Consider the following 27,137-nt stretch of genomic DNA (forward strand, 5'->3'; position numbering starts at 1 on the left):
TCATCTCACTGATCCACCAGCAGGGACCCCCAGCACCCAGCTCTTATCTCACTGATCCACCATCAGGGACCCCCACCACCCAGCTCTCATCTCACTGATCCACCATCAGGGACCCCCGCCACCCAGCTCTCATCTCACTGATCCACCATCAGGGACCCCCACCACCCAGTTCTCATCTAACTGATCCACCATCAGGGTCCCCCACCACCCAGCTCATGCTCTCTTCTCACTGATCCACCAACAGGGACCCCCACCACCCAGCTCATGCTCTCTTCTCACTGATCCACCATCAGGGACCCCCACCACCCAGCTCTCATCTCACTGATCCACCATCAGGTACCCCCACCACCCAGCTCTCATCTCACTGATCCACCATCAGGGACCCCCACCACCCAGCTCATGCTCTCTTCTCACTGATCCACCATCAGGGTCCCCCACCACCCAACTCTCTTCTCAGTGATCCACCATCAGGGACCCCACTACCCAGCTCATGCTCTCTTCTCACTGCTGCCAACAGGAAGAAGGTACTCACTCCACCAGGTTCAGGAACAGTTATTAACCCTCAACCATTACGCTGTTGCACCAAAAGGAATAACTTCATTCAATTTCACTTGCCCTGTCACTGAGCTATTCCCACAACCTACTTCCCTAAACCACTTTCAAGGACCCTTCATCTCATGTTCTCCATATGCATCATTATTATTGTTTTCTCTTTTCCCTCCCTTCCAGCAGTCTCATACAACACTGAAATAGCCCTTTAAACTCATTGAGTCCACACCAAACATCAATCACCCATTTTCACAACTCATACTTTATTAAGTCGATAAGAAATGGGGGCAGAATTAGGCCATTCACGATGGCTGATTTATTATCCCTCTCAACACCATTCTTCTGCTTTCTCCCTGTAAACATCGATGCCCTTACCAACCAAGAACCTATTAAACTTTGCTTTAAATATACCCAATGACTTGTTCTACGTGGCCATCTGCGGCAAAGAATTTCACAGATTCACATCCCTCTGGCCAAAGAAATTCCTCCTCAGCTCTGTTCTAAAGGGACATCCTTCCATTCTGAGACAGTGCCCTCTGGTCCTGAACTACCCCCGCCCCCCCACTGGAAACATTCTCTCCATGTCCTCTCTGTCAAGGCTTTCTCTCCCCACATTTTCATCAACCCCCCCCCCACCCCCACCAGAATCTACCACCCAACTACATGCTGGGGACAATTTACAGCGACTAATTAGGCTACTGACCCACACACCTTTGGGACATGGGAGAAAACCGGTGAACCCAGGAGAAGCCCACACGGTCACTGGGAGAACAGGCAGACTCCACACAGAGAGCACTGAGGTTCAGGTTTGAACCTGAGTCTTTGGCGCTACGAGGCAGGTCTCTACCTCCTCTGCCTATTATCCATGGAACTGTGTGCATTCTCTGAATGTTCCACGACATTTGGCATGTGGAATGGTTGAGCTTGAATTGTCTTTGTCACCCTGGACCCCTATATCCATTGGAACGGGGCTTTGGAGGCGGCTACTATGTGAATGCCAATATAACCATATACCAATTACAGCACGGAAACAGGCCATCTCAGCCCTTCTAGTCCGTGCCGAACTCTTACTCTCACCTAGTCCCACTGACCTGCACTCAGCCCATAACCCTCCATTCCCTTCCTGTCCATATATCTATCCAATTTAACTTTAAATGACAACATCAAACCTGCCTCAACCACTTCTGCTGGAAGCTTGTTCCACACAGCTACCACTCTCTGAGTAAAGAAGTTCCCCTTCATGTTACCCCTAAACTTTTGCCCTTTAACTCTCAACTCATGTCCTCTTGTTTGAATTTCCCCCACTCTCAATGGAAAAAGCCTATCCACATCAACTCTATCTATCCCCCTCATAATTTTAAACACCTCTATCAAGTCCCCCCTCAACCTTCTAGGCTCCAAAGAATAAAGACCTAACTTGTTCAACCTTTCTCTGTAACTTAGGAGATGAAACCCAGGCAACATTTTAGCAAATCTCCTCTGTACTCTCTCAATTTTATTGACATCTTTCCTATAATTCGGTGACCAGAACTGTACACAATACTCCAAATTTGGCTTTACCAATGCCTTATACAATTTCAATGTTACATCCCAACTCCTATACTCAATGCTCTGATTATTAAGGCCAGCATACCAAAAGCTTTCTTCACCACCCTATCCACATTAGATTCCACCATCAGGGAATTAGGCACCATTATTCCCAGATCCCTCTGTCCTACAGCATTCTTCAATGCCCTACCATTTACCATGTATGTCCTATTTTGATTAGTCCTACCAAAATGTAGCACCTCACATTTTTCAGCATTAAACTCCATCTGCCATCTTTCAGCCCACGCTTCTAACTGGCTTAAATCTCTCTGCAAGCTTTGAAAACCTACTTCATTATCCACAACTCCACCTATCTTAGTATCATCTGCATACTTACTAATCCAATTTACCACCCCATCATCCAGATCATTAATATATATGACAAACAACATTGGACCCAGTACAGATCCCCGAGGCACACTGCTACACACCGTCCTCCAATCTGACACACAGTTATCCACCACTACTCTCTGGCATCTCTCATCTAGTCACTGCTGAATCCATTTTACTACTTCGATATTAATGCCTAACGATTGAACCTTCCTAACTAACCAACCGTGTGGAACCTTGTCAAAGGCCTTACTGAAGTCCATATAGACAACATCCACCGCTTTACCCTCGTCAACTTTCTTAGTAACCTCATCAAAAAATTCAATAAGATTTGTCAAACATGACCTTCCACGCACAAATCCATGTTGACTGTTCCTAATCAGACCCTGTCTATCCAGATAATTATATATACCATCTCTAAGAATACTTTCCATCAATTTACCCAGCACTGACATCAAACTCACAGGCCGATAATTGCTAGGTTTACTCTTCGAACCCTTTTTAAACAACGGAACCACATGAGCAATACGCCAATCCTCCGGCACCATCCCCGTTTCTAATGACATTTAAAATATTTCTGTCAGAGCCCCTGTTATTTCCACACTAACTTCCCTCAAGGTCCTAGAGAATATCTTTTCCAGACCCAGAGACTTATCCACTTTTAGACTCCTTAAAAGCGCCAGTACTTCCTCTTCTTTAATCGTCATACTTTTGATAACTACCCTTCTTGTTTCCTTTACCTTACACAATTCAATATCCTTCTCCTTAGTGAATACCGAAGAAAAGAAATTGTTCAAAATCTCCCCCACATCTTTTGGCTCCGCACATAGCCGTCCACTCTGATTCTCTAAGGGACCAATTTGATCCCTCACTATCCTTTTGCTATTAATATAACTGTAGAAACCCTTTGAATTTATTTTCACTTTACTTGCCAAAGCAGCCTCGTATCTTCTTTTAGCTTTTCTAATTTCTTTCTTAAGATTCTGTTTACATTCTTTATATTCCCCAAGCACCTCATTAACTCCAAGCTGCCTATATTTATTGAAGATCCCTCTCTTTTTCCGAACCAAGTTTCCAATATCCCTTGAAAACCATGGCTCTCTCAAACTTTTAACCTTTTCTTTCAACCTAACAGGAACATAAAGATCCTGTACCCTCAAAATTCCACCTTTAGATGACCTCCACTTCTCTATTACATCCATCCCATAAAACAAATTGTTCCAGTCCACTCCTTCTAAATCCTTTCGTATCTCCTCAAAGTTAGCCTTTCCCCAATCAAGAATCTCAACCCTGGGTCCAGTCCTATCCTTCTCCATAATTATATTGAAACTAATGGTATTGTGATCACTGGACCCGAAGTGCTCCTCAACACAAACCTCCATCACCTGCCCTATCTCATTCCCTAACAGGGGATCCAACACTTCCCCTTCTCTAGTTGGTACCTCTATGTATTGCTACAAAAAACTATCTTGCACACATCTGACAAACTCCAAACCATCCAGCCCTTTTACAGAATGGGCTTCCCAGTCTATGTGTGGAAAATTAAAATCTCCCACAATCACAGCCTTGTGCTTACTACAAATATCTGCTATCTCCTTACAAATTTGCTCCTCCAGTTCTTGGTCCCCATTAGGTGGTCTATAATACACCGTTATAAGCGTCACAACACCTTTTCTATTCCTCAATTCCACCCAAATAGCCTCCCTAGACGAGTCCACTAATCTATCCTCCCAGAGCACTGCTGTTATAGTTTCTCTGACAAGCAATGCAACACCTCCCCCCATCACACCAGAAGCAATGAAATCCTGGAATATTTAGTTGCCAATCACACCCCTCCTACAACCACGTTTCACTAATAGCTAAAAATAAGGCATCCGTTAGTCTTGCGAGACCATGGATCTGCGCCTGGAAAGTCTTCACTCTCCAGGGCACAGGTTGTATGGAAGACCAGCAGTTGCCCACGCTGCAAGTTTCCCCTTTCCATGACACCAATGTTGTCCAAGGGAAGGGCATTAGGACCCATACAGCTTGGCACCAGTGTCGTCGCAGAGCAATGTGTGATTAAGTGCCTTGCTCAAGGACACAACACGTTTCCTCGGCTGGGGCTCGAACTCACGACCTTCAGGTCGCTAGTCCAATGCCTTAACCACTTGGCCACGTGCCCACACACTAATAGCTACAACATCATATTTCCAGGTATCAATCCATGCTCGAAGCTCATCCACCTTTCTTACAATGCTCCTAGCATTAAAATAGATGCATTTAAGAAACTCCCCACCTCTTACTCTCTTTTTATCCTTAACAACTTTGTTATCTTTTTCTTCCTTGTCTCCTACATCTTTGGTCTGAGTGCTCCTGATCTCTGTCCCCTGCCTATCCTCCCTCACACACTGTCTACTAGCTTTCTCTATTTGTGAACTAACCTCCTCTCTCCTAGTCTCTTTAATTTGATTCCCACCCCCCAACCATTCTAGTTTAAAGTCACCTCAATAGCCCTCGCAAATCTCCCCACCAGGATATTGGTCCCCCTAGGATTCAAGTGTAACCCGACCTTTTTGTACAGGTGACACCTGCGCCAAAAAGGTCCCAATGATCCAAAAACTTGAATCCCTGCCCCCTGCTCCAATCCCTCAGCCACGCATTTATCCTCCACCTCATCGCATTCCTACTCTCACTGTCGCATGGCACAGGCAGTAATCCCAAGATTACTACCTTTGCAGTCCTTTTTCTCAACTCCCTTCCTAACTCCTTATATTCTCCTTTCAGGACCTCTCCTCTTTTTCTACCTATGTCATTGGTACCTGTATGTACCACGACCTCTGGCTCCTCTCCCTCCCACTTCAGGATATCTTGGACGCGATCAGATACATCCCGGACCCTGGCACCAGGGAGGCAAACTACCATCTGGGTCTCCGGACTGCGTCCACAGATTCGCCTATCTGACCCCCTTACTATCAGGAGCTTTATCCACAGATCTCCAATGTAGAGGTGCTGAGTGCCGTGTTTACTGCGGAATGATGCTTCCTACTCTGAACGTACACCATTACACCAAAAACAACAACAAGACTCAGAAGCTCCCAAAGATGCCAAATGTCCAAACGCACTCCTGTGGGTCCCAGGCCAGGAGATGCTTCCTTACCGCTGACTATGCTGGACCACGTCGACAGCCCGGCGTGCAGGTACTGGGGATCCGCCGTCTGTCACGCTCAGAACCTCCATCGATTTCCTCTCGGGCCGACGCTTGCCATGTCGGTTCAGCATGGGCGAGTCAACCCGCTTCCTAGGAGGGTCTGAAGGAAGAGGAAGGATGGGTGCCAGTCTGGTTTGGTAGCCACCAAAGTTCACAGTAAAATGTATTATTATATATGCAGTATTACTAAATATGAGATTCATTTACTTGCAGGCACTTACAGGAAAATAAAGAAATACAATAGAATTTATAAAAAGCTATACATAAACAAAGACTGACAAACAACCACTGTGCAAAAGACGACAAGCTGTGAGAATAAAATAAATACTGAGAGCATGAGGAGTAAAGGGTCCTTGAACATGTATGACTGAGCTGTAGATCAGTTCAGAGTCGTGGTAAGTAAAGTTATCCACACTGGTTCAGGAGCCTGATGGTTGTAGAGTAGTAACTGCTCCTGAACGTGGAAGACTCCTGTCTCTCCTGCCCAATGGTCGTCGCGAGAAGAGAGCATGGTCTGGATGGTGGGATTGTCTGATGATGGATGCTGCATTCTCATGCAGCGCTCTGGCAAATCCCTCTTGCTGATCTCCCAACTGCCTGTTTATATATACATTGTTTGTACGTGCTGGCGCGTGCCAAGTGGTTAAGGCATTGGACTAGTGATCTGAAGGTCGCGAGTTCGAGCCTCAGCCGAGGCAGCTTGTTGTACTCTTGAGCAAGGCATTTAACCACACATTGCTCCTGCACGTTTATAGCCCAGCGGCGGCAGTTGGTGCAGTATGGACAAGACAAGATATCAGCTTGTAACCTGAGGAGGACCTCGGCACCTGCAATGGTGGACCAGTGGAAGTCAGGGAGATCAGCAGCCGGGCCCAAGGGTGCTCAAAGACCTCTGAGGGAGCCCACATTCAAGGTCAGTAGCTCAGCGATTGATGGTTCCTGGAGAAAAATGGTTCGTGGTCTCTGTAGACTCACCCTTGAGAGTGCCAGCTTGTGGAGACATATCCTCCCAGAGAGTGCCTGACACTCAGGGAACCCAAGCAAGAAGGTAGAACTCTCAGGGGAAGAGAGTGGAGGAAGATACCTACTCTGAAAGACAGCCGTCACACTCACCAATGTCATTGTGTGGAGGCAGATCCTCATCTTCACAGCTAGGATATCGCTCTTTCCGATCAAGCAACAGGAAATAGATCATTTTCTCCTGGTTTTCCCTGGGTGTGGAGAGAAGATAATCACACTGGTTATCGAGAGGTGCCAGAGCAGTACAACATCTGATTTGCCACCACCCACTGCTCCACAGGTATGAGTGGGGTCAAATATGCATAAAATGTCAAGGGCCTTGCAACAAGCCATCAGTTTGGATACAGCTGGTGAGAACAGAATTAAACTTAGATGTAAAGTGTGGCCCAAGTTTGGGACTTGAAAGTGGGGCTTGGGATAGCATATGAACAGAACTTGTACCAGAATGTATGATGATATTTCAGTTAGTCACAGCACAAGGGACATCAATAAAATTCGGGCTGTACATGGCCCAGAATATGGACAAAGTATGAGGATATGGACAAAGCATGGGATATCAACAAGGCATTTTGATACGGATGATATGGATAAGGCATCGGGATATGGAGAAGGTATTGAAGGTGTCAGGATATGGACAAGGTGCAGGATAAGGACAAGATGTGGGATACAGACAAGGAGTCGGGATATGGACAAGGAGTTGGGATATGGACAAGGTGTCAGGATATGGACAGGGTGAGGGATATGGACAAGGTGAGGGATGTGGACAAGGTGGGGGATGTGGACAAGGTGGGGGATGTGGACAAGGAGTCGGGATATGGACAAGGTGTCGGGATATGGACAAGGTGAGGGATGTGGACAAGGTGTCGAGATATGGACAAGGAGAGGGATGCGGACAAGGTGAGGGATGTGGACAGGATGAGGGATATGGACAGGGTGAGGGATATGGACAGGGTGAGGGATATGGACAAGGTGCGGGATAAAGACATGATGTGGGATACAGACAAGGTGTCACGATATGGACAAGGTGTCGGGATATGGACATGGAGTTGGGATATGGACAAGGTGAGGGATATGGACAAGGAGAGGGATATGGACAAGGTGAGGGATGTGGACAAGGTGAGGGATGTGGACAAGGTGTCGAGATATGGACAAGGAGAGGGATGTGGACAAGGTGAGGGATGTGGACAGGATGAGGGATATGGACAAGGTGAGGGATGTGGACAAGGTGAGGGATGTGGACAAGGTGTCGGGATATGGACAGGGTGAGGGATATGGACAGGGTGAGGGATATGGACAAGGTGCGGGATAAAGACAAGATGTGGGATACAGACAAGGTGTCACGATATGGACAAGGTGTCGGGATATGGACATGGAGTTGGGATATGGACAAGGTGAGGGATATGGACAAGGAGAGGGATATGGACAAGGTGAGGGATGTGGACAAGGTGAGGGATGTGGACAAGGTGCAGGATAAGAACAAGATGTGGGATACAGACAAGGTGTCAGGATATGGACAAGGTGTTGAGATATGGACAAGGAGAGGGATATGGACAAGGTGAGGGATGTGGACAAGGTGTAGGATAAGGACAAGATGTGGGATACAGACAAGGTGTCGGGATATGGACAAGGAGTTGGGATATGGACAAGGAGTTGGGATATGGACAGGGCGAGGGATACAGACACGGTGAGGGATAAGGATAAGGTGAGGGATACGGACAAGGTGAGGGATACGGACAAGGTGAGGGATACGGACACGGTGCAGGATATGAACCCTGTAAATGTGTAGTACTTCCTGAATGGTGTCGGGGTTCATGTGTGCATGCACCCAGAGTGGGATGGTGGTAGGGAACATGAGACAGACGGTGTCCATTACTGTTCACAGTAATACAGTATGAGGTCATGAAGGTGACATGACGGAGGGCAGGGCTGGGAGATCGGGAGTGCCCTGCAAGGATTTTTAAAAGCCAGTCGTTCCCTGATGTGTGCATTCACATTAATAATGTGGAGATTTGGCCTTCCCAATGCTTGCATCAGGTATATGACATTCTCCACCATCTGCAGATTCCCCTCCAAGTCACACACCCTGACTGGGAAGTACACCACTGTCCTATCTTCCTTCTGGATTTAAGTGCCAGAATTCCCTCCCCAGCACAGCCTGCACCAGACAGAGAGCAGTGGTTTAAAACTGTGGGTGCCACAGTAGTGTGGAGGTTAGTGCAACGCTATTACAGCCGGGGGCGTCAGAGCTCCGATTTCAGTTCCGGCAGTCTCTGTACAAAGTTTCTATGTTCTTTTTGTTAGCACGTTGGTTTCCTCTGGGGTTTCTCACAATGTCCAGAGACGGACCAGTTAGTAGGCTAAATGTCCATTATAAATTGTTCTATGATTAGGTTAGGGTTAAAATAGGTGGGTTGCTGGGCAGCAAGACTTGTTCGGTTGGAAGGGTTTGTTCAGAGCTGTATCTCTAAATAAACAAAAATTAAAAACTCACTCCCCAGCAGCACGTTCACCAGAAGGATAGCAGCGGGTTTTACAAGTGGTTGAGCTATTTCCTTCCCCAGCACAGTTAGAGACAGTCTGGGAATGCTGGTCCTGTCAGTGACACCTGGTTCCAGAAGAACAAAGATTGCCCTCGGCAGATTGTTCATCATTCCTGAAGTTACATGACTGATCTACTTTGAAATCTGCAATCAGGCTCAGCTTTATTGGTACCTACCTGTTGCCCCAGACTCAACCTACTCCTGGCAGGTGGGTCAGCGCCATGCCGAGGGTGCACTGCACTGTGGGAGGGGCAGTATTGAGGGAGCGCCGCACTCCCGGGCGGGGTGGGAGGGGGTGTGAGGGAGTGTCACACTGTCTCACTGTGGGAAGGTCAGTAAGTCACTGTGGGAGGGGTGATGAGGGGATGCCACACCGTGGGAGGGACAATACCAAGTGAGTGACAGCATTGAGAGAACCTTACACTGTGGGAGGGGTGAGGGATTATCACACTGTGGGAGGGGTGGAGAGGGATTATCACACTGTGGGGGGGAGGTGGAGGATTATCACTGTGGGAGGGGTGGAGAGGGATTATCACTGTGGGGGGGTGCTGGGGGATTATCACACTGTGGGAGGGGTGGGGAGGGAGTATCACACTGTGGGGGGGGTTCTGAGGGATTATCGCATTGTGGGGGGGTGGGGGGATTATCACACTGTGGGATGGGCAATTGAAGTTTCTAGGAAGGGGCAAGTGATGGACTAGGGATGAACAGATCTGGGGATTTGCTGGGCCTGGATGGGCATCCAGGTGCAAGGGTTCATCGGCGAGCCACTTACTCCTCAAACAGCAGGTCCTGCTTCAGTTTGTTCTTGTCTCGAAAGCAGCCAAGGGAGTTCATGCTGTCCAGGACATCAGGGTCAATGTCGCTCACCGACTGGAGCCGACAGATCATCACTTTCCGAGCGATGGGCTGCTCTGGTTCAGGCTCGTTCCTGCCTCCTCTGTAACGACACACTGACACCCTCAACTTCACATGGACAGGGTGGGGCTGAGGGAGGGGTACCTGCCAAGCCCCGCCATCGCACTCACCCTCTGCACATGTGCTTGGAGCCAGTGTAAAGCAAAGCAGAGCAAAATGGCTGAAGTAACTTCCTGGGACACGAAGCCCAAGGGGGAAGGATTTTGTTTCCAAGAAAGGAGTCAAGAAGGATTAGTGTGAGGGTGAGGAAGATGATGATTTGGATCGCATATAAACACAAGAGATCGTGCAGATGCTGGAAATCCAGAGCAACACACACAATGCTGGAGGAATTCAGCAGCTCAGGCAGCATCACTGGAAATGAAGAAACAGTCGACGTTTTGTGCCGAGACCCTTCATCAGGTCTTGGTCTGAGATGTTGACTCTGTTCCTCTGCATAGACGCTGCCCGAACTGCGGAGTTGCTCCAGCAACGTGTGTGCGCTAGATACGTTAAGCTCTCGGACCCTCTGTACCTGTGACGCTGCTGCAGGTAAGTTTCTCATTGCCCTATCCACTGCACTCACGATGGTAACCTGGACTTTGACTTGCAGAGGGGGAACAGGGGTAGTGAAGCTCGTTGTCTGTAAAGCTGTTCGCAGTAGAAACCCTGATCACACTTACACAGCGCTGCGTGTGGTCTTGCAGAGCTTTGATCTGCTGCGGGGGCAGCACGTTGTTCTCTCAGTACAGTTCCGGTTCAAAGTTCAAAGCACATATTTGTCACCATGTACTACCCTGAGATTCATTTTCTTGCGGGCATTCACAAAGAAACACAATAGAATCAATGAATATCTGCGCGCGCACACACAAAGACGGACAAACAACCAATGTGCAAAAGACAAACTGTGCAGATACAACAAGTCAATAACCAGAAGAATGAATGAATAAATAATATTGAGAATGTAAGTTGTAGAACCCTGTAAAGTGGGTCCACGGGTTGTGGAATCAGTTCCGAGTTGAGGTGAGTGAAGTTCAGGAGACTAATGGCTGAAGGGTAGTAACTGTTCCTGAATCTGGTGGTGTGGGACCAAAGACTCCTTCCTGATGGCAACAGCAAGAAGAAAACATGCCCTGGATAATGGAGGGTCCTTGATGATGGATTTCTGGCAGCACTCCTTGTAAATGTGCTCATTAGTGGGGAGGGCTTCACCTATGATGGACTGGGCTGTTTCCACATATGTTTCATCGACCTTTCCATTCAAGGGCATTGGTGTTTCCATACCAGCTGTAATGCAACACAGATCTACTGGCAAGATGGCGCTGGCGAAACAAGGCGACATTTTACTGGCAGCAAACAAAACTATTAAGTATTGTATTAACTACTTTTTCTGGATTACGATCACTGCAATCTCCTGAAGGTCTCAGCCCACTGGACTCTCAAGAATGCAAGTACGGCCATGGCAGGTACTGCTGGATCAAGTGCAAAATACGAACCAAAATTTAACCAATTTAAGCGCCGAGCCAGATTAAAAAGATTAAGGTATCGATCCAAGGGCGAAGGATGACCTGGTGTTCAGCTCATTACTTCAAGAGACTTTACTTGCCTCAGCACTGAACTGGCTCAGTGGCTGTGGCCTGCAGCCATCGGGCTCCTGGACCAGCTTTAGCAGTGAACTAGCTCAGTGGCTGCAGACTCACTTTTGGGGACTCTGCAGTTCATGTTCCAAGTGTTATTTGTTTTTTTCTCACATTGGGTGTTTGATGGATTTTGTTGTGTGGAGTTTTTTTTGTGGGTTCTATTGTGTTTCTTTGTTTTGCGGCTGCCTGCAAGAATGCAAATCTCGAGGTTTTCTATGGTAAAGATACTTCGATAATAAATGTACTTTGAACTTTTGAGTTAGGATACTCTCCACTGTGCAGTTATAGATGTTTGTCAAAGTTTTAGAGGACATGTCAAATCTGTGTAAACTCCAGCATGTCAGTGGGGTGAACAACTTCCTTGACTCTAAATCTTCCCTAGTTTGGCCTCTTCTAGAATACAGTAGGCATTCTAGTCTCCTGCATAACAAGGGATAAACTTCCAAATCCGTGATTGGAGACTGCCCTACAATAAGCAGACAGGATGACATGACCTGCAATCTCTTGAGTTTAGAAGAACAAGAGGTGACCACACTCAAACATACGAGACCTCACTAAGCTGGATGCCAGGAGGGTGTCCCCCGCAGGGTGGGGCTGGAATCAAGGGTCACCCTCTCAAGAATAAAGGGTTGACCATTCACCACTGGAGTGCGAAGAAGACTTCTTCACCCAGAGTGTGGGGAATCTTTGGAATTCTCTCCCCAAGCTCTGTCACTGAGTTATCTTCAGGACAGAGACTTAAAGTTTCTCAGATACTGAGGGGGACGATAGGGGTTTAGTGCAGGAAAGTGGTAATGAGCTAGGAGATGAGCCATGATCTCATTAGAAGGTGAAGCAGATGGAGGGACTGAATGGCCTGCCTCTGTTTATGAGCATTAAGTTAAATATTCCCTCTCACTTTAAACACGGGCTGGTTCTGATGGTCAGCATGGAACAGCTGGAACCGAAGGGCTCAGTCCTGTGCTGTGTGACTCGAGGGCCCCATGACTAAGTGAATCCCACCTGCTTCTTGTATACAAGCAGGGCTTTGAGGTAGGAGGACTGGTGGGTGGGCAGGGGTGAGCAGCTCGCAGTGTGGAATCCCCCAACTCCCAAGTGCTTGGTTCTGACTGCTTGACCACGACAAAGGGGGAGGGGAGGGGAAGGGAAAGGCAAGGCAGGAGGAGTGGAGAGAAGTGAAGAGGGGAGAAGTGAAGGGGAGGTGAAGGGGAGAAAAGTGAAGGGGGAAGAGAAGCAAAGGGGAGGAGAAGTGAAGAGGGGAGAAGTGAAGAGGGGAGAAGTGAAGGGGAGGTGAAGGAGGAAGAAATGAAGGGGAGAAAAGTGAAGGGGATGCAAAGGGAAGGGGAAGCAAAGGGGAGGAGAAGCGAAGGGGAAGAGGTGAAGGGGAGGTGAAGGAGGGGAGAAACAAAGGGGAGAAATGAAGGGGAGAAGGGAAGGGGATAGGAAAGAGGGAAGAGGGAGAGAAAAGGGGGAGAAGGAATGGGGAGAAGGGAAGGGGAGAAGGGAAGAGGAAAAGGGAAGGGGAGAAGGAAGAGGGAGAGGAAATTGGAGAAGGGAAGAGGGAGAAGGGAAGGGGAGAGGGAAGGGGGAGAAGGGAAAAGGAAGAGGAAAGAGGGAGGAGGGAAGAGGGAGGAGAAGGGGAGAAGGAAAGAGGAAAAGGGAAGAAGGAGAAGGGAAGAGGAGAAGGGAAGAGGAGAAGGGAAGAAGGAGAGGGGAAGGGAAAGGGGAAGGGAAGGGAGAGAAGGGAAGGGAGAGAGGGAAGGGGAGAAGGGAAAAGGAAGAGGAAAGAGGGAGGAGAGAAGAGGGAGGAGAAGGGGAGAAGGGTAGAGGAGAAGGGAAGAAGGAGAGGGGAAGGGAGAGGGGAAGGGAGAGGGGAAGGGAGAGGGGAAGGAAGAGAAGGGAAGGGAGAGAAGGGAAGGGAGAGAGGGAAGGGGAAGGGGAAGTCAGTCCTGGGGCAGGGTCGCAGAGCACTAGTCCAGAATGCAGATGTGGTACCAGTTGATCTGAACCCCACCCAAGGGAATATAGCTGTGAGTGGTTTACTTCTTATTGTGTGTGAAGTATTTACCATCTCCACATCCCAATGACCCTTTCCCAAGGGCAAAGGTCCATCCAGATAGGGGTCCAGAAAAGTCCGGATAAGCACCAGCAACATGGCCCCTCCCGAATCACAGACCTCCCTCTCTCTACCACTCAGTCAATAAAGGAAGACAGACACAAGAGACAGATGCTGTATTCTGAAGCAAATGGTCTGCTGGAGGAATTCAGCAGGACAGGCAACATCTGTGAGGGAGAACGAACAAACGGCATTTCATACTGAAACCCTTCACCTGAACTCTATGAAAGGTCTCAACCTGAATATGCACTTAGAGTATCGTGAGCATTTTTCGGCCTTTTATCTCAGAAAGGATGTGCTGGCACTGGAGAGGGTCCAGAGCAGGTTCACGAAAATGTTCCTGGTAATGAAAGGGTTAACTTATAAGGAGAGTTTGATGGCTCTGGGCCTGTACTTGCTGGAGTTTAGAAAATAAGGGGGAATATTGAAAGGCCCAGATACAGTGGACATGGAGAGTGTTTCTTACAGTGGGAGAGTCTAATACCAGAGGGCAGACAGTGCTGAGGAGGAATGTCTTCAGCCAGTGGGTGGTGAATCTGCAGAATTCATTGACACAGACGGTTGTGGAGGCCAAGTCACTGAGTGTACATAAAGCAGAGGTTGATAGATTTTTGATTGGAAAGGGTGTCAAAGGATACGGGGACAAGGCAGCAGAATGGAGTTGAGAAGGATAATAAATCAGCAATGATTTATCCATCAGTGGAGCAGATTTGAAGGGATTCTGACCTATGTTTTATGGTCTTATGTAAATACCGACTGTCCATTTACTTCCACGGATATCTGTTGACCTGCTGGGTTCCTCCAGCAGATTGTCTTCCTCAACAGAGGAAGGATTCCCTTTCCCCATGTACAGAAGGAGACTACCCCTTCCTGGCCCCTGCTTGGGGAACGCCAGAGTGCGGAGATAAATGCAGCAAAGAAAATGGATCAGTTGCTGGTGTGTGGTCCCCCAGGATCGGGTCCTCAGGGTCACTGGGAGTTAACAATCAGCAACACAGCTCAGACACCTTCATGGTTTGGCTTGCAGAGTCTTGGGCTGAGAAACCAGCCCCTCCCTCTGTACTGGGGTGAAGGGAAGATGGGAAGGAATCACCCTGAATCATAGGGCAGTCAGATCTGAGACCTGCCTCTAGGTCTCGAGCTGCATGGTGGATACTTACTGATACCAGGAGTGCTTCTGAATCTGTTCCAGCTGTGGGCAGCGATGAGTCACGGGAGAGAGAGAAAGGAAAGGAGTTTAACAAGAGAATTGAGATTAGAAGCTTTCCATTGCAGAGAAATCTTGGATTGTGGCAGCGTCAGGAGGGAGATCTCCAAAAGCAGTAAACACTTCCCTGCCAGGTAACTCACATTTCATAAACTGGTGGGGTAAGCCAACAGCCTTCTCCAATGAGGTTAAACTAATAATCTTCCCCAATGTGGTTACACTGATATTCTTCCCCAATGAAGTTAAACTAATGATCTTCCCCAATGGGGTATACTGATATTCTTCACCAAAGGGGTAACAGTAATAATCTTCCCCAGTGGGGTAACAGTAATAATCTTCCCCAGTAGGGTAACACTGATAATCTTCACCAGTGGGGTAACGGTAATAATCTTCCCCAGTAGGGTAACACCTATAATCTTCACCAACAGTGTAACATTGACCTTTCCCCACTGGAGTAATTCTGATAATTTTCTTGGGAGAAAAGTAATGATCCTCCCTGGATTAACATTAATGGCCTTGCCCCATAGCGTAACACTAATAACCATCCCCAATGGGTAACATTGATAACCATATCGTACAGGCAACACTGATTCCCCTCATGGGGTAACGCTAATGGCCCTGCCTTCATGGGGTAATACTGACTCCCCTCCCCACAGAATAATGCTGAATCCCACCCACATGGCCTCCCCTCCCCTCATGGCCTAACTCCGATTCCCCACCCTGTAGGGTAATGCTGATTTCCCTTCCCAAGGAATAACACTGATTCCCTTCCCCAAGGAGTAGCTTTGATTCCCATCCCCAAGGCTAACACTGATGTTGTGCCTCCTAGCTCAGTGATGAGAGATCAATCTGTAACAGGGGTAGAGATGGTCTGGGGCAGGGAGACTGACCGACAGGCGTTTCTCTGCGTCCACCTCGATCATGCCCCGCAGCAGGCCCTGGCAATCGGGGGGAATGAAGTGAGGCATGTGGAAGACCCCTCGCTTCACCTTCTCCAGCAGCTGCCGAAGATTGTCGTCGTCGAAGGGCAGCGCACCCTACGGAGGGACAGGACACCAGTCATTCCACCCTCGCAACCCTCCCCCACACTCCCTACCCCCCAGTGAGACTCCCCTCCCCCAAACTCCCCAACCCTTACAGTGAGACTCCTCTCCCCCACACTCCCCACCCCATACAGTGAGACTCCCCTCCCCCATACTGTGATACTCTCCTCTCCAACACTCCCCTCCCCCACACTCCCCACCCCCATACAGTGATACTCTCCTCTCCAACACTCCCCTCCCCCAAACTCCCCACCCCCATACAGTGATACTCTCCACTCCAACACTCCCCTCCCCCACACTCCCCACCCCATACAGTGATACTCCCCTCCCCCACACTCCCCACCCCCATACAGTGATACTCCCCTCCCCCAAACTCCCCACCCCATACAGTGATACTCTCCTCTCCAACACTCCCCTCCCCCAAACTCCCCAACCCATACTGTGATACTCCCCACCCCATACTGTGATACTCCCCTCCCCCATCCAATGTTACGTCCCTCCACCACCCTGGGACACTCCCTCCCCTCACTCTCTCCTCCCCCATCCCTCCCCGCCCGGTCATGATGAAAGGTCTCAGCCTGAAACATCGGCTGTTTATTTTCCTCCACAGACGCTGCCTGACTTGCTGACTTCCTCCAGCATTTAGTGTGTGTTGCCCTCTGCTTGTCAGGACGGGCAGGGGTTTGGCAAGTGCCAATGTATTGCCGGTGCACTGGGGCGTCCCTGGAGACAATGGGCTGCTCGGCCCAGGGCTGTCTAAGGTAGCACCCCAGGATCCTGCTGCTTACCACCAGAAGTGCAAAGAGGATGACACCACAGCTCCACACGTCCGCCCGCCGCCCGTCGTACTTCTCTCCCTGTCATCGGAAAACAGAGAGGTCAGTGGTGCCCATTCACCAGAGACCCCTTGGCAGTCAATTCCTTTCTCTTCTTCCTCCACTTGTATCACCCTGTTCCTTGAAGAGAGGTTTGGCCGCTGCTGACTAGAACAAGAGGCCATGACTCCGTGATGAGGGCGGTATGTTAGCGTAGCGGCTAGTGTTACACTTTAGAGTGGCACCAATCTTGTTGTTGTTTCTCAGAAGTATGGACACTCTCCCCATGTCTGTGTGGTTTCATCCGGGTGCTCCGCTCCGGTATCTTCCCAAATTCCAAAAGGTGCACAGGATAGTAAGTTGTGGGCATGCCATGTTGGTGCCAGAGTCAAGGCAACACTCACAGGCCATCCCCTCCTCAGCACAACCCTCAGACTGTTGGCCATTGATGCCAATGACACATTTAACTGTCCGTTTCAATGTTCTGATGTGTATGTGACAAATAAAGCTAATCTTTATAAGCTTATGATTCAAAGGCACTGACAGGATGCTGAGGGGGCTGGGGATTTCTGGAACTACTCAGTAATCATACTGATTGTCTTAGCGTAACAGGCCAGACATTTTGGACTGAGATGGAGAGAATATTCTCCCAGAGGATCATGAATCCCCTTTCCCTCCAGGGCTTTGTTGTTGACTATATAATGGCTGAAATAATATTCTTGAATGCTGAGAACAACAGATGGGAAAGTGGATGAGGTACAAGATTGGCCTTGAATTTTCTGAATGGTGAAGCTGGCTTGAGTTGCTGAGTAGCCAAGTCCTGCAAGCATTTGCTGATATTTTTTCAGCCCTCTACCACATGAAGTGGGAGAACAAGGCCACATACATACAGTCAGCCTGGGTGGATTTCTTTACAGTAACTGAGGGATTCTGTTGCAGTGGCCTTCCCACCCTTTTTCCAACTGAGGCCTAGCCAGCCTCTAGATTTGCCTACCAAGCACTGCCAGCTGGGCAGTTGTGGAAGAACCGGTCGTGGACTGAACAGGCTAAAGCACCAATCGGAACAAGAATGCTGCTAGTCTGGTTCGCCAGCTCATTGGTGAGACTGATGGCGGGGGAGCTACGTTGCCTCGATTTTTACACGTAGCTGCTTAGGAGAGGAATGGCAGAGGCGATGTGGGAGAGAGCTGGGCTGGAGGCTGGTCCCACCCGTAGGTGCTACCCTCCAGTTTTCACTCAGTGGAAGAGAAACCGGACCGGGACAACATCCCATGTGCCATCAATCTACAGGCCATGCTTGGGCTATATTTTTGTTTGTGACTGTACATTTTTCTGCTCTATGTGCTGGTGGCACTGTGTTTTTGACCTTGGCCCCAGAGAACACTGTTTTGTTTGGCCATATTCATGTATGGGTGACCGACAATTAAACTTGAACTTCTTGAAGAATTATAGCCATAGTCCTTTCAGTCTAGAGTCTGGAGAAAAGGCGCTGCACCGACTTCCACCAGTCTGAGGATCTGATTGGCCCTAGACAGGTACACATAGGAAATACATTCCATGGTACTGAGTTTTGGAAATGGCTTTATAAGGTTTTGGTCAGACCACCTATGGAATCCTGTGAGCGGGTTTTGGGCCAGCTACCTAAGGAAGGAAGTGCCTGCCCTGGGAGGTTCCAGAGGATCCTAGGAATGAAGGGCCTAACATGTGATGAGCATTTAGTGTCTCTGGGCCTGTACAAGACGAGTTCTGATGGATGAGGAGGGATCTACTGGGTACTGAAAGGCCTGGTAGAGGATGCTTCCACTAGTCACAGAGTCTAGGACTAGAGGGCACAGCCTCAGAATAAAACAGCACCCCTTTAAAACTGAGATGAGAAGGAATTCCTTCAGCCAGGGATTCATTGCCACAGACAGCTGGGAAGGGCAAGTCGTTGGGCGCATTCAAGGCAGAGTTTGATAGGTTCTTGATTGGTAAAGGGTTATGGGGAGACAGAAAGTAAATCAGCCATGATGGAATGGTGGAGAAGATTCAATCGGCCAAATAGTTTAATTCTTCTCTAATGTCTTATAGAATCAATATGCAACAAAAGAAGCCCAGAGACAGAATAGAACTTACCCGGATGACCTCTGGACAGGCGTAATGCGGAGACCTAGAGAGAGAGCAGAGTATAGGGTTGTTAAATGCAAGACAACCTGATAACAAGATATTCAGTTTGATCCCTTCCCAGTCTGAAAGTGGAATACACCAGTGACCTCTCGCCCACGCACACAGGAAGTTCCTGACATCCAGCCACGTTCCCCATCAGCCAGCCGCTGCTTTTGACCCTGGCAATCTGTCCTTGCAAACAAGGGGAAAGGCTCCACTCCCCTCTGACCTTCTGGCTGTGGTTCAAACCCACTGCTGACTGCCACCACCTCCCCCCCTGCCCCCACCACTCCGATCATGGACCTCAGTCTGGCAGCACGCCACGTCATCCAGAAGCAGCAAGTTGATCCCAAACCCGTCATCACTCCCCAGTGGATGTGAGGCGTCCTAGGCAGTTGGACAATTCGCCCAGGAACTGATACATCTCCCAGCACTGAATCGTTGATCACTGTGCGTTTGGCATCTTTCTGTGTGTTTCCTCTCCAAAATAAAATCTTCATTCGTAATATAAACAGTGAAAACAACTGGGAACTGGTGTGACATTCAATGTGCCTCATGATTCAACACATTCCATGGACTCCGGATAGGAAAGGTTAGAGAGTAAGAGAAAATGGAAGTGGAACTACCTGAGATAGGCACCTTGTTCAGCATGGATTAGGTGGGCCGAGAGGCCTGTTTCCATGCTGGATTACTCTAAAGCTCAGATTTCTTCCTCTCCGCTTTCAGATTTCTGAATGGACCATGCAACAGTTCAGCCATACACCTGGGTTGAGATGGGTCTGGTAATGAAAGGGTTCATGGAAAGTGAACTCAGGAAGATCCCAGAGATATTGGGAAAGCTGGAGAAAACAGGAAGGATGTTCCAACCTCTTGCAAGACCAGCTCTGCTGAGATTTTACATGGTAATAGTCAGGCCACATTTGGAGTATTGTGAGCAGTTTTGGGCCCCTAATCTATGAAAGGATATACTGGCATTGAAGAGGATCCAGAGGAGGTTCACCAGAACGATCCCAGGAAAGAAGGGGGAACCATTTGATGGTTCTGGGCCAGAAATTGCCAGAGTTTAGAAGAATGAGGGGGATCTCATTGAAACCTACTGAATATTGAAAGGCCTAGATAGAGTATAAGTGGAGAGGATGTTTGCTATAGTGGGGAAGTCTAGGACCAGAGGGAACAGCCTCAGAATACAAGGTTGTCCCTTTGGAACAGAGATGAGGAGGTATTTCTTTAACCAGAGGGTGGTGAATGTGTGGAATCCATTGCCACAGACAGCTTTGGAGGACGAGTCATCGGGTATACTTAAAGCAGGGGTTAACAGGTTCCTGATTAGTCAAAGGTCATGGGGAGAAGGTAGGAGAACGGGGTTGAGAAGGATAATAAATTAGTTATGATCGAATTGCGGAACAGACTCAATGGGCCAAATGGCCTAACCTGCTCCTATGGTTTATAGCATTATGGACACACAAAGAGGGGTGAGCGGCCAATTCAGACCCCAACGTCGTCTGAGATGCTCCCAGTGTAATCCCTGCTGCAGCGCACAGCACAACCGGGGCACAGCAAGCTCCCACCAGCAGCAATGCAGTAAAGGCATGGCTGTTCACTGGCTGATTGCTGAACGATTTGACCCCAGGACACCAGCTCTGACCCCCAAGTATTTACAGACTGCCCTCTTACCCACAACTGGTCTCCAGGAGGCTATCACCAACCTGGAGGGAAGCCATTCCAAAATCCGCAATTCGGATGTTGTTCTTTTCATCCAGGAGAAGGTTTTCTGGTTTCAAATCTCTGTGGCTGCAAGGTATTAGAAAGTAAATTACAGCAAGCTGTACAGTCATATACATGCACAAGAAATTCCCAGATGAGACTCTAAGACCATCAGAGACAGGAGCAGAATTAGGCCATTCGGCCCATTGACTCTGCTCTGCCATTTCATCATGTCTGATGTATCAACCCCATTCTGCTGCCTTCTCCCAGATCCTTCATGCCCTGACCAATCAAAAACCTACCAACTGATTTTCTTATAGAGCTGCACGACAGTGTACTGAAGGGAATTGATGCAGTTTTAAAGGAAAAGGGTGGTTCACATCAAATATTGATTTGATTTAGTTTTTTACTGTTTACTGCTCTTTACAGTAATTTTTTTGGTATTTTGCAACTTTTCATTTCATTATTTTTAAAAACATCTTTAAACAATTTTTTAAACATGTGCCTAAGACTTTTGCACAGAACTGTAGGAGAAAATAGGAGCACTTGGTGGTGGTGGAGTTGGGGGGGGCGGTGTCTACACAGTCACAGGGAGAATATGCAAACCCCACACAGACCATGCCAGTGGTCAAGATCCAACCAAAGTCTCTGAAGCCGTGAGGCAGCAGACCGACCAGCTACACCACTGTTCCTTTTCAGTTTGAATGAATCTCTGAATCAAGTCATGCTGGGGGAAGCTGAGTCACCAGTAGGGTTGCCAACTGTCCCGTATTAGCCGGTACATCCTGTATACCGGGCTAAATTGGTTTGGACCGCCCTTGTCCTGTATTCCCCCCGCTAAGGTAGAGCGTTCCTATGAAACCGTTCGTAAGCCGAAATGGCATAAAACGAAGAAGCAATTACCATTAATTTATATGGGAAAAATTTTTTAGCATTCCCAGACCCAAAAAATAACCTATCAAATCATACCAATCCATATACTACTAAAACTCTCATGCTCTGTCTGTCTGTTTGTCACCTCCAATTAGCGCAAATGGTGCATTACAGTGGCACTTTTTTTGGCTAAATCAAATCAAAATGCTCTAACTTACAGATTGCAGGCAAAGTTCAGGGTTATATATTCATATAAAATTGCTCATTCGCAAAAATCAATAGGCTCCCTTTTAACCCGAGAGCCAATCGGCCATCATGGAAATCGGGACGCGACAGCCGGACGCATGCGCACGGCCAGCCTCAGCAGCAACACCTACCGGAGCAAAAGGGCAGGGCAGCTCTATTTCGCAGGGTCACATTCTACTAATCACCATCAGCATGTGCAGGATTTGGACAGATTTAACTGCCACCCATCAATAAGAGATAATTAAATCTTACTGTAATGATGTACTTCGAAACACCCATAAAACCCTTTGCTGCAGTCAAAGGACGGTGGTGACTATATCACATCCATTTAGGAGAGCGCCAACCACATCATCAAGAATAATCAGCATCCTTTGGTGTTACTGCTTCGTATCTTCCATCCAGCATTAGGGTTAAAAAAAAATGGTCAGCCTAATTATGCCGCGTGGAGAGGGAAGGGGGACATTATGGTCAAGAGAAGACGCCAAACGTTGTCGAGAAGTGGCAAGGAGAGGGAGAGAACAAGAATCGGATGAGGCCAGGGCTGCATCAAAGAGTCAGGACAAAAAAAGACGAGAGAAGAAGAGACAGAGGAGGAGAGGCATGCACGTCTCCAGGATCAGAGACAAACAACAAACAGCAGAAGAGATGAAGAGACGGGGGATGAAAGGACTGCACGTCTCCAGAAAGATAACAAGAGGCTCAAGGGTGGCAGATAAACCAGAAATGATGCCATCAAAAGTGTCCTTTGTTAAACAAGGAGGAGCTATATTTGCTTTGCTATGCGTCATTCTGCTTTAATAAACTGAGGTTTTCTACTTCAGTTTCCAAAGCAAAGCGATACCAATAGCATTCAGGAAAATTTAATGTTCATTCTGGTCACATCAGACTGCAATACCCTTCTCTCAAAGGGTGCCCCAACGGGTCACCCCGTTGTCTAGTAATGCATAAAACCTAAAATAACATTAACATATAGTAAAAGCAGCAATGGTATAAATACACAGCCTATATAATGTAGAAATAATGTATGTACAGTGTATCAGAATCAGGAAGATTAAGCCAAAAATGATTTGTAGAAAAAAATCGGCACATACACGCATGCGCACGTCATGCATGCACACACAGGTGCCCGCACAAGGTTTCATGGTCATGGTAGTCTTTCTTGGGGTAAACACAAGTGTCCCATATTTGACTGCTACTTTTGTCCCTTATTTGGGAGGGAGAAAGTTGGCAACTCTAGTCACCAGGGGCAACAGGGGTCCAAGACCCAAAAGGATTTGTTACAGTTAAGGTGGGAAAGATGAGAGAAAAGAGAGAGAGAGAAAGAGAGAGAGAGAGAGAGTGACAGAGAAAGTAGAGAGAGAGAGAGAGGTTTAGAGTTAGAATGTGCTTAGGAATAAAGAAGATGTGAGAGTAAACAGTGAGCAATTCTCAAGGAGTGGATAAAGAACATTTGTGGGGCATTAAGTTTGGTTACACAATGCCAGAAGCAAAAATGATTTAAGTTCAGATCAATGTGGAGATGATTATTTTTACCCATATTCCTCAGTTTTTTACTATCATACAATGTAGAAACAGGCCACTTGGCCGAACTCATCCATGCCAACTGTGTTGCCCAGTGAGCTAGGTCCCAACTGCCCTGTAAATTTCTTCATATCTAATCACTTCTCTGATTTGATTTTCAGTGTTGCTAATGTGCCTGCCTCAACCACTATTCCTGGCAGCTTATTCCAAATATGCACCACCTTAGCGTGAAGAAGCTGCCCCTAATGTCCCTTCCTAATCTCTCACCACTGGTACGAAACCTGCACACAGTGGCCACTTTATTAGGCTTCTCTTGTAGCCACTGGGTGATTGTTCATGGTCTTCTGCTGCTGTAGCCCATCCATTTCAAGGTTTGACATCTTAGAGATGCTCTTCTGCACATCACCGTTGTGATGTGTGGTTATCTGAGTTACTGTCACCTTCCTGCCTGCTTGAAACAGTCTGGCCATTCTTCTCTGACAAGATGGTTTCACTCACAGAACTGCTGCTCACTGGATGTTTTCTGATTTTTCGCTCTATTCTCTATAGACACTTGAGACTGTTGTGTATGAAAATCCCAGGAGATCAGCAGTTTTTGACATACTCAAACCACCCTGTCTGGCACCAACAATCATTCCACGGTCAAAGTCATTTGGATCACATTTCTTCCCCATTCTGATGTTTGTTCTGAACAACAACTGAACCACTTGACCATGTCTGCATGCTTTTATGCACTGAGTTGCGGCCACATGATTGACTGATTAGATATTTACATTAACAAGATGATTGCAGTCTTTCATTGATTCCATTATGGTTATTGGACTGAGTACGCCTGCAAGAAAGCGAATCTATTTACAAATATAGTGACGTATATGCACGTTGATAATAAATCTACTTTGAACTTTACAGGTGTACCTAATAAAGTGGCCACTGTGTAGATGTCCTCTCGTTATAGTTCTGATCAGAAAACTTGCCTCCTCATTTTGGAGCAAGATTTCATTTTTCTCTGGTGTTTTATAGGCAGTGTAAAATCTTCCAAATGACTTCAACAGCAGTGTAACACACAAAGTCTGTTTGCACTGAGATTTCAACCTCATTGGCCTGAAAAAAAACGTTCGTATACACCCAGTGGCCATTTTATTAGGTACACCTATATGCTTGCATGTTAATCATATATCTAATCTGCCAATCATGTGGCAGCAACTCGATGCATAAAAACATGCAGACATGGTCAAGAGGTTTAGTTGTTGTTCAGATCAAACATCAGAATGGGGAAGAAATGAGATCTAAGTGACTTCGACCGTGGACTGATTGTTGGTACCAGACGGATTTGAGTATCTCAGAAACTGCTGATGTGGGATTTTCACACACAACAGTCTCCAGAATTGAAATGAACTGAATTGACTTTATTTCTTACATCCTTCACGTACATGAGGAGTAAAAATCTTTACATTATGTCGAGTTTACAGAGAATGGTGCGGAAAACAAAAAACATCCAGTGAGTGGTGAAAACGCCTTGTTAATGAGGGCCAGAGGAGAATGGCCAGACTGGTTCAAGCTGATAGGAAGGTGACAGGAACTCAGATAACCAGGAATCACAACAGTGGTGTACAGATAAACATCTCTGAATGCACAACACGTTGAGCCTTGAAGTGGATGGGCTACAGCAGCAGAAGACCATGAACATACAGTCAGTGGCCACTTCATTAAGTACAGCAGCTGTGTAACATGGTGTCCATGTATGTTCCCAGAACAACTAAAGTTTAAAGTTTTCCAGACACCACCCTGTTTAAAGTATGAAATTGAAACTACATTGTAAGACCTGCGATCTCCTCTGGTCATAGATACAACCTCACACATGTCTTGGCCATATGAAGGTCACAGTCTAGGCACCTGTCCTGTTCCAGAGTCAGTGAGCTGTACAGAGGGAAGCAGGTCATTCCAGAGAAACACGACCTGCCCTCGCACCCTTCTCCTCGCTCCTTATCTACGCAGTCGCCTTCCTGTACGATGCTGGTTGGCATCTACAGGGTTAACGCTGCCTGCTGCCGCCTCCCACTGGCTCTGAAGCGAGATGAGGTTACAGTGCGAGCTGTTTGTGGGGCTCCAGTGTAGATGGGAAATGGATCCCTGATTAAAACACAGGCCACATTCATCACCCAGCTCTGCTGACATGTCTACACCATCAGAAATCTTATTACACAGCCCCTGCAATGTAATTACTGCAAGGCATGCAGGCTTGATTTGAATAAAGCATTAATCTAACACTGCCTCACTGGGACTGATCTTACAGCAGTGCTCACCGAGTCACGTCTGCTTCCCTAGTCCCTCGACAGTGGGCGGTGAAGCAAGTGAATCTGGCATTTGGTGGAATTTATAGACTGATTGAAGGAGAATTTGAGTAAATACACAGGAAGGGAGGGGGTGTTAAACAGAAGGATGGGGTTAGATACGGAGCAAATATAAGACTGCTGTGTAGCTCAAGCTAATGCCTTGACCAGAAGACTATAAGACGTAGGAACAGCAGTAGGTCATTCGGCCCATCGAGTCTGCTCTGCCATCTGATTTACCGACCCTCTCAACCCCATTCCCCGCCTTCTCCCCACAGCCCTTGATGCCATTACTCATCAAGAACCTATGCAGCAGAGAAACAGGCCATTTGGTGCATCAGGATTAGTCTAGCTAATGCTAACCTAGACCAATCCCATTTTGCCTGCACATGGTCTATATCTGTCCAAACCCTACCTGCCCGTATGACTGCCAAAATACCTCTCCAGTGTTGCTATTGCTGTCTGCTGCACAGACTGATGGGGTAGTTTAGAAGGATACTGAATGGCATGTTTGCCTTTATTAATCAAGGCACTGAGTTCAAAAGTCAGCAAGTTCCGTTTCAGCTTTATGAAGCTCTAAATATGCCGGTTCTGGGGTATTGCATTCAGTTTTAGGCTTTGGAGAGGGTGCAGAGGAGGTTTATCAGGATGCTGCCTGGATTAGAGGGCATGAGCTATAACGAGAGGCTGCACAAACTTGGGTTGTTTTCTCTGGAGCGTCGGAGGCTGAAGGGAGATCTGATAGAGGTTTGTAAGATTGTGAGAGGCACAGATAGAGTAGACAGGATCTTTTTCCCAGGGTTGAAAGCTCTAATATTAGAGGGTGTGTATTTAAGGTGAGAGGGGGTAATTTCAAAGGAGGTTTGAGGGGGCGATCTTTTTTTTACACAGAGAGTGCTGGGTGCTGGGGATGCGCTGCCTGGGGTGGTGGTAGAAGCAGAAACATTTGGGACTTTTAAGAAACACACATCAAAGTTGCTGGTGAACGCAGCAGGCCAGGCAGCATCTCTAGGAAGAGGTACAGTTGACTTTTCAGGCCGAAGCAAGGTGGAGGTCAGTACGCCAGACTACAACAGCACCCCCCTTATCGGCGAGTTTAATAATAAGGTTAGGATTAGTGCGGAGGGAGTGGAGAGCAGAGCATTCCGAAAGAGTGAGGTTGGAATGGGGACAAGGTATGGTGAAGTCGAGACGGTTGATGTCCCGTCGGCAGTTTGCGATAAACAGATCCAGAGCAGGCAGAAGACCAGAGCGGGGTGTCCATGAAGAAGAGGAGGGTTGAAGACGAGAGAATTCCTGTTGTTTGCGGGACTTTTAAGAGATGCTTAGATAGGCTCAGGAATGTGAGGGAAATGGAAAGATATGGATATTCAGTAGGTAGAGG

At 47.6% G+C, this 27,137-nt stretch overlaps 1 protein-coding gene across 1 annotated transcript in view; it reads right to left on the reverse strand.

Annotated features, from left to right (window-relative positions):
- Positions 1–5,001: 5,001 nt before the first annotated feature.
- The window catches only part of LOC140204655 (serine/threonine-protein kinase BRSK2-like), a 273,144-nt gene continuing 251,008 nt past the window's right edge, over positions 5,002–27,137 (reverse strand). Inside the window, 9 exon segments of the mRNA XM_072271351.1 lie at positions 5,002–5,036; positions 5,571–5,756; positions 6,770–6,867; positions 9,992–10,156; positions 15,030–15,061; positions 15,967–16,113; positions 16,908–16,976; positions 19,050–19,083; positions 20,754–20,870. Coding sequence (XP_072127452.1) covers positions 5,002–5,036; positions 5,571–5,756; positions 6,770–6,867; positions 9,992–10,156; positions 15,030–15,061; positions 15,967–16,113; positions 16,908–16,976; positions 19,050–19,083; positions 20,754–20,870 — 883 coding nt within the window.

The sequence above is a fragment of the Mobula birostris genome, chromosome 11, assembly GCF_030028105.1.
Source record: "Mobula birostris isolate sMobBir1 chromosome 11, sMobBir1.hap1, whole genome shotgun sequence".
Lineage (NCBI taxonomy): Eukaryota > Metazoa > Chordata > Chondrichthyes > Myliobatiformes > Myliobatidae > Mobula > Mobula birostris.